Genomic DNA, 7212 nt, shown 5'->3' with positions numbered 1-7212 from the left:
TTTTGCACTTCCGATCCGATACCGATATTGTTTTTGCACTTCCGATCCGATACCGATACTGACCGATACCGATACTGACCGATACTGGCCTATCCGAGCATGTATTAAAGTTTAAAGTTATTTAGCCTACTTAGTTGTCAGAATCATGTTGAAAAGGGTTTTAGTACTCTTGATAACAACTAGCCAGCTGAATTAGGGGAGTTTGAATAATACACAATGGTTGGTAACAAGAAACTGACCTGTTTATTCAAGGATAAACACAAAATAGACAAAATTATACATGACAAACAGAAATGGTATCATTGAACTAGGGCTGGGCGATATGGCCTTTTTTTAATATTGCGATATTTTAAGGCCATATTGCGATACACGATATATATCTCGATATTTTGCCTTAGCCTTGAATGAACACTTGATGCATATAATCACAGCAGTATGATGATTCTATGTGTTTTGATTGATTGATTGAGACTTTTATTAGTAGGTTGCACAGTGAAGTACATATTTCGTACAATTGACCACTAAATGGTAACACCCCAATAAGTTTTTCAACTTGTTTAAGTCGGTGTCCACTTAAATTGATTCATGATACAGATATATACTATCAGATATATAATATCATCATAATACAGTCATCACACAAGATAATCACATTGAATTATTTACATTATTTATAATCCAGGGTGTGGAGGGGGGCGCCTGATGTAAGTGTCAAAAAGACAGCCAAAAGAGTTTGATATGAGAATAAATCTAAAGTTAAAATATAGGGTAGAAATGCACCCATTTGCAGGAAATGTAGTCTTGATTTTCAAAATGTTCTTTCAAGGCTTGCATGTCTACATTAAAACATTCTTCTTCATACTGCATTAATGTATGCTACTTTTAAACTTTCATGCAGAGAAGGAAATCACAACTAAAAAAAATCACTATTTTTTTCATACGGTGTTGATGTGGAAATGTTTGCCTCGGCATTTTGATGGTGTGGACGTGTGGCACCGAATGGAGATAAGCGTCTCGACAGACAATACAATATTTGAACAATGATGACGAAAACTGTTTTCTCTGTCGTGTCCGTGTGTCGAAAATTGTTATGCGCTTATTTTTTTATTTGATTTTGTGCGTGGCATAGATTTGCCTTGCGCAGAGGACGTTTGAGCAGGCGCGCACCTTAGCGGCTGCGCTAGCATCACAGCTAACGTTAGCCATGCTACTACCTCTCTGCTGGGAGAGGACGTATACATATGTGACGTATGACGTGTGTAAGAAGTTGCGCTTGCTGTCTGTGAGAAGGAGACAGAAGAAGGAGTGGGAAGAGCCTGTCGTGTAATGCCAGCAGCTAAAAGCAACTGCGTGAGAATCCACAGACCTGTGGATGTGTTGAAGGTGTGCTGGAAAATGCGGAACGGAAATAGGGAGCAGCAGAAAAGTGGAATGTATTATTTAAATCTGTGCGTTGGAAAACACGGACCGGAGTTTTTTTTAAACTGGATCTGGATCGGCATTTTCCCATGCCTTGCCGATACGCATTTTTTGGCAAATATCGGCGGCCGATCCGATCCAAATATCGGATCGGGACATCCCTAATATACATACATGTATATACGCTGTAAACATTAGCGCACACGGCGCAGCTATAAATAGTTTGTCTGCGTTAGCACTTATAATAACAATATCACTAATACTTGGGTAATATTCAAGTTACAAAATGAAAATGGAGTATTGTTGCCGCTTTTCGGACGTTCATTTATTGGGCGTAACAAGGACCTCGCATAAGCGGATGTTTATTCCCGAGTTAGAACACATTTATCGTCATGTCTTTCATAATGATTGTGGACAGACAAAATGTTTAAAAAAGTGCAGTTCCCCTTTAATAAGTTGTGTTTGCCCTACATTGCGTTTTGGGTAGAGATGTCTGATAATGGCTTTTTTGCCGATATCCAATATTCCGATATTATCCAACTCTTAATTACCGATTCCGATATCAACCGATACCGATATATACAGTTGTGGAATTAACACATTATTATGCCTAATTTTGTTGTGATGCCCCGCTGGATGCATTAAACCAGGGGTGCTCATTACGTCGATCGCGAGCTACCGGTCGATCTCGGAGGGTGTGTCAGTCGATCACCAGCCAGGCATTAAAAAAATAGTCCTAAAAATGAGCGATCATAAATCTTCCCTATGACGTCACTTTCGTCACTTGATTGACATTCACGGCACCCGAGGGTCTTCTGAGATGACGCTGGCTGCTGCCAGCTCATTAAAATTACCGACTGGAAGGCAGAAACACTTTATTTCAACAGACTCTGGCGCCGTACCTGTCGTCAAAACTACAAAGACCGACTGCACAGTTGCGCTAACAAAATAAGAGTCTCAGAAAGCTGACGTGCACAAGCTAGCAAGCTACGGAGTTTGCCGTCAATGTATTTCTTGTAAAGTGTATACAAAGGAGTACGGAAGCTGGACAAATAAGATGCCAAAAACCAACCACTTTCATGTGTTATTGGACAGAAAGGAGGACTTTTTTTCTCCTCCATTCGAAAATACGGACATTATCAGCACCACTGTCTGATTCCTATCAATGCAAGTCATCAGAATCAGGTAATACACCAACTTATATTCTTGTCTTCATGAAAGAAAGGAATCTATATGTGTTAAACATGCTTGTATTATCTTTAAACACCTTTAACTTGTTAACAATATTAACTATATGTGTTAAACATGCTTGTATTATCATTAAACACCTTTAACTTGTTAACAATATTAACTATATATGTTAAACATGCTTGTATTATCATTAAACACCTTTAACTTGTTAACAATATTAACTATATATGTTAAACATGCTTGTATTATCATTAAACACCTTTAACTTGTTAACAATATTAACTATATGTGTTAAACATTCTTGTATTATCATTAAACACCTTTAACTTGTTAACAATATTAACTATATATGTTAAACATGCTTGTATTATCCTTAAACACCTTTAACTTGTTAACAATATTAACTATATGTGTTAAACATGCTTGTATTATCATTAAACACCTTTAACTTGTTAACAATATTAACTGTATGTGTTAAACATGCTTGTATTATCTTTAAACACCTTTAAGTTGTTAACAATATTAACTATATGTATTAAACATTCTTGTATTATCATTGAACACCTTTAATTTTTTAACAATATTAACTATATGTGTTAAACATGCTTGCATTATCATTAAACACCTTTAACTTGTTAACAAAAACATATATTTCATAAATAAGTAAATATAAATTATATATATGAATGAGGTAGATCCCCACGACTTGATCAATTGAAAAGTAGCTCGCCTGCAGAAAAAGTGTGAGCACCACTGCATTAAACAATGTAACAAGGTTTGTGGCGTATATTTGTCAAATGTGTTAAAGTTGTTTATACGGCCACCCTCAGTGTGACCTGTATGGCTGTTGACCAAGTATGCATTGCATTCACTTGTGTGTGTGTGAAAAGCCGTAGATATGTGACTGGGCCGGCACGCGAAGGCAGTGCCTTTAAGGTTTATTGGCGCTCTGTACTTCTCCCTACGTCCGTGTACACAGCTGTGTTTTAAAAAGTCAGAAATTGTACTTTTTGAAACCGACACCGATCATTTTGAAACTGATACCGATAATTTCCGATATTACATTTTAAAGCATTTATCGGCCGATAATATCGGCAGTCCGATATTATCGGACATCCCTAGTTTTGGGGGTTAGCGTGTGTTTTGAACGTTGCTAAATGGTTAATACTGATGTACCTTTACCATGAATTGATTTACGTGGACCCCGACTTAAACAAGTTGAAAAACTTATTGGGGTGTTACCATTTAGTGGTCAATTGTACGGAATATGTACTGTACTGTGCAATCTACTAATAAAAGTTTCAAACCTCTAAAGCCATGGTTTAAGTACCTGCTGGAAAAGGTCCTCTAGTTTCTCGGACAGAGTGACCGGCTCTCCTTTGTACCAGGCCTGGTAGAGCTGACGGTAGGACATGTCGGGGAAGACATGGTAGAACATGTTGACCGCAAAGACTCCGCCGCAGCTCGCCATCATCAGGGGGGTTCTGTACTTCTGAAGGAGCGCCGCGTACTTGAGGAAGCCAGACGCCATCGTGTGTTGGATTCTCCTCAGTGTCTGCCAGGACAAACAATGTGATTACCAATAGCCATGATACTGTAACACGATTGACCCATTATCAGCGCCAATATCTGGCATTTTGACGTACATCGGTATTTTCTTTTATTTTTTTAAACAACATACAACACAACAAATATTTTGACAAATAGGAGATTTTAATATAATAAATATAATATATTCTCATACTTTGTTACATCCAGAGCCAGCTTGAAAAGTGTCCCACCTATTATCGACAGCAGAGTTTTTCAACCTTTTTTGAGCCAAGGCGCATTTTTTTCCATTGAAAAAATGCGGAGGCACAACACCAGCAGAAATCATTAAAAAATGAAACTCAGTAGACAATAAAAAGTCGTTGTCGCAATTGTTGGATATGACTTTAAACCATAACCAACCATGCATCACTATAGCTCTTGTCTCTAAGTAGGTGTACTGTCACCACCTGTCACATCACGCCCTGACTTATTTGGACTTTTTTGCTGTTTTCCCGTACGTAGTGTTTTAGTTCTTGTCTTGCGCTCCTATTTTGGTGGCTTTTTCCTATTGCAGTTTCATGTCTTCCTTTGAGCGCTATTCCCCGCACCTGCTTTCTTTTAGCAATCAAGAATATTTAAGTTGTTGCTATCTTTTTCTATGTGGACATTGTTGTCATGTCATGTACGGATGTACTTTGTGGACGCCGTCTCTGCTCCACACGCTGTAAGTTTTTGCTGTCGTCCAGCATTCTGTTTTTGTTTACTTAGTAGCCAGTTCAGTTTTAGTTTTCGTTCTGCATAGCCATCCCTAAGCTTCAATGCCTTTTCTTAGGGGCACTCACCTTTTGTTTATTTTTGGTTTAAGCATTAGATACCTTTTTACCTGCACACTGCCTCCCGCTGTCGTCTGCTTATTGTGACCACGACAAACCATCGTCATCTCACACGACGTGTTCCCGACATCTACAAAGCAATTAGCTACCGGCTGCCACCTACTGATATGGTATGGTATAACATGGTTACTGTGCTGAGCTCTAGACAGCACCGACACTCAACAACAACACATTATTTGCAGATTATAATTACTGGTTTGCAAAAAATATTTTTAACCCAAATAGGTGAAACTTCATAATCTCCCACGAGCACAGTGGTTGAAAAACCCTGATCAACATCACATGTGTCAAACTCAAGGCCCGGGGGCCAAATCTGGCCCGCCACATTACTTTATGTGGCCCCCGAAAGCTTGGGAAAAATATGCATTAATAAAGTGCTTAATCTTTTCTTAACTAAATATATTTGTTCTTTCCCTTTTGATATTAAAAACCATGTACTGCATGCAATTGCATATCATTTATAATTCAATATTACTAAAATACTATATTAAATGATAAATGGGTTGTACTTGTATAGCGCTTTTCTACCTTCAAGGTACCGGTACTCAAAGCGCTTTGACACTACTTCCACATTTACCCATTCACACACACATTCACACACTGATGGAGGGAGCTGCCATGCAAGGCGCTAACCAGCAGCCATCAGGAGCAAGGGTGAAGTGTCTTGCTCAGGACACAACGGACATGACGAGGTTGGTACTAGGTGGGGATTGAACCAGGGACCCTCGGGTCGCGCACGGCCACTCTTCCACTGCGCCACGCCGTCCCTCATATTATCATGTATTCCAAAAATATTTTTGGTTAAAATAAAGATAAATACTGTACTTAAGTATCTGCTTGACTTATGATTTCAAAACAAATTATCAATCAAATTTTAGACTGTAAAAATTACAATAAATGTTACGGTTAAATTCCGCTGACTGAGTACTTTGGTACTGTTTTTTTCCATATACAGTAAATCACTAAACATAAAAATTAAAAAAAACATTAAAACAAGATTTTACGGTTAAAAAAAACAACTGTTGCTTGAATTTTACCGCTAAAAACAGATTCCATTTATAAAAAAACAAAACACTGCTTTTACTGTAAAATTCTGGTAACTGAGCTGCCAATTTTTAAAGTAAAATTTAATTATTTTTTTTTGCAGCTTATGTAAAAAAAATATATTGTTAATGTGGCCTCATAGTAAAAGAGTGCGGGTACTAGACTGGCCTGCCTGTAGTCCAGACCTGTCTTCCATTGAAAATGTGTGGCGCATTATGAAGCCTAAAATACCACAACGGGTATTTTAGCAAGAATGGGAAAGAATTCCACCTGAAAAAGCTTCAAAAATGTGTCTCCTCAGTTCCCAAACGTTTACTGAGTGTTGTTAAAAGGAAAGGCCATGTAACACAGTGGTAAAAAATGCCCCTGTGCCAACTTTTTTGCCATTAAATTCTAAGTTAATGATTATTTGCACACAAAAAAAATAAGTTTCTCAGTTTGAACATTAAATATCTTGTCTTTGCAGTCTCTTCAATTGAAGGTGAAAAGGATTTGCAAATCATTGTATTCTGTTTTTATTTAAGAATTACACAACGTGCCAACTTCACTGGTTTGGGGTTTTGTACTTTGCTGTTTCCTCTTAATGATATTTAGTTGTAGTAACCCACAACTCATATAAATTTGACGATATTTTAAAACACACTTCACGACTGTATTGAGGTGTGTATATATACAGTATATATATATATACATAAATTAGCAATATCTCAAATAACCTTACTAGGCACGTCATACTAAATAACACGACAAGGTTACAGTGCTGTCTACTCACTTGGCGTTAGCTCCGTGGAAATAAAACAACACGAAAAATCGAAGAGGCAAAAAAGTAGTAAACAATCAAATATTAAAGCATCAAGTTGGCGCCATTGTTTGACGGACAGCCGTACTGACAGAATGTTAGGAAGAAATAACATTGGCCGTAAAGTGACAGAGCTGCCGTACTACACTTTTACGACATTAGCATGACGTCTCAAGCCCACTGCTCTTGGTGGCGTTGGGCGATACTGCAAATGTCGGTATCGATTCGATATAGAGTAAATACTGTACAGAAAGGGTATTGTCGATACCGATACGTTTTGACTCGGAATGTTATTAGCTCGTAAAATAACCGTCCCTTTAATTTATAAACAAGAAC

At 37.8% G+C, this 7212-nt stretch overlaps 1 protein-coding gene across 1 annotated transcript in view; it reads right to left on the bottom strand.

Moving 5' to 3' along the window:
• The window catches only part of tmem177 (transmembrane protein 177), a 9024-nt gene extending 2015 nt beyond the window's left edge, over positions 1 to 7009 (bottom strand). Inside the window, exons 1-2 of the mRNA XM_061926323.1 lie at positions 6850 to 7009; positions 3941 to 4165 (exon numbers count right to left, since the gene is read on the bottom strand). Of these exons, the coding sequence (XP_061782307.1) occupies positions 3941 to 4141 (201 nt within the window). The 5' untranslated portion in view covers positions 4142 to 4165; positions 6850 to 7009. The remainder of the gene's footprint in view (positions 1 to 3940; positions 4166 to 6849) is intronic.
• Between the last annotated feature and the right edge of the window lie 203 nt (positions 7010 to 7212).

This window comes from Nerophis lumbriciformis, linkage group LG31 (genome assembly GCF_033978685.3).
Source record: "Nerophis lumbriciformis linkage group LG31, RoL_Nlum_v2.1, whole genome shotgun sequence".
In the NCBI taxonomy this organism is placed as follows: domain Eukaryota; kingdom Metazoa; phylum Chordata; class Actinopteri; order Syngnathiformes; family Syngnathidae; genus Nerophis; species Nerophis lumbriciformis.
The sequence above is the reverse complement of the archived record's forward strand: the minus strand, read 5'-3'. Positions and strand labels throughout refer to the sequence as shown.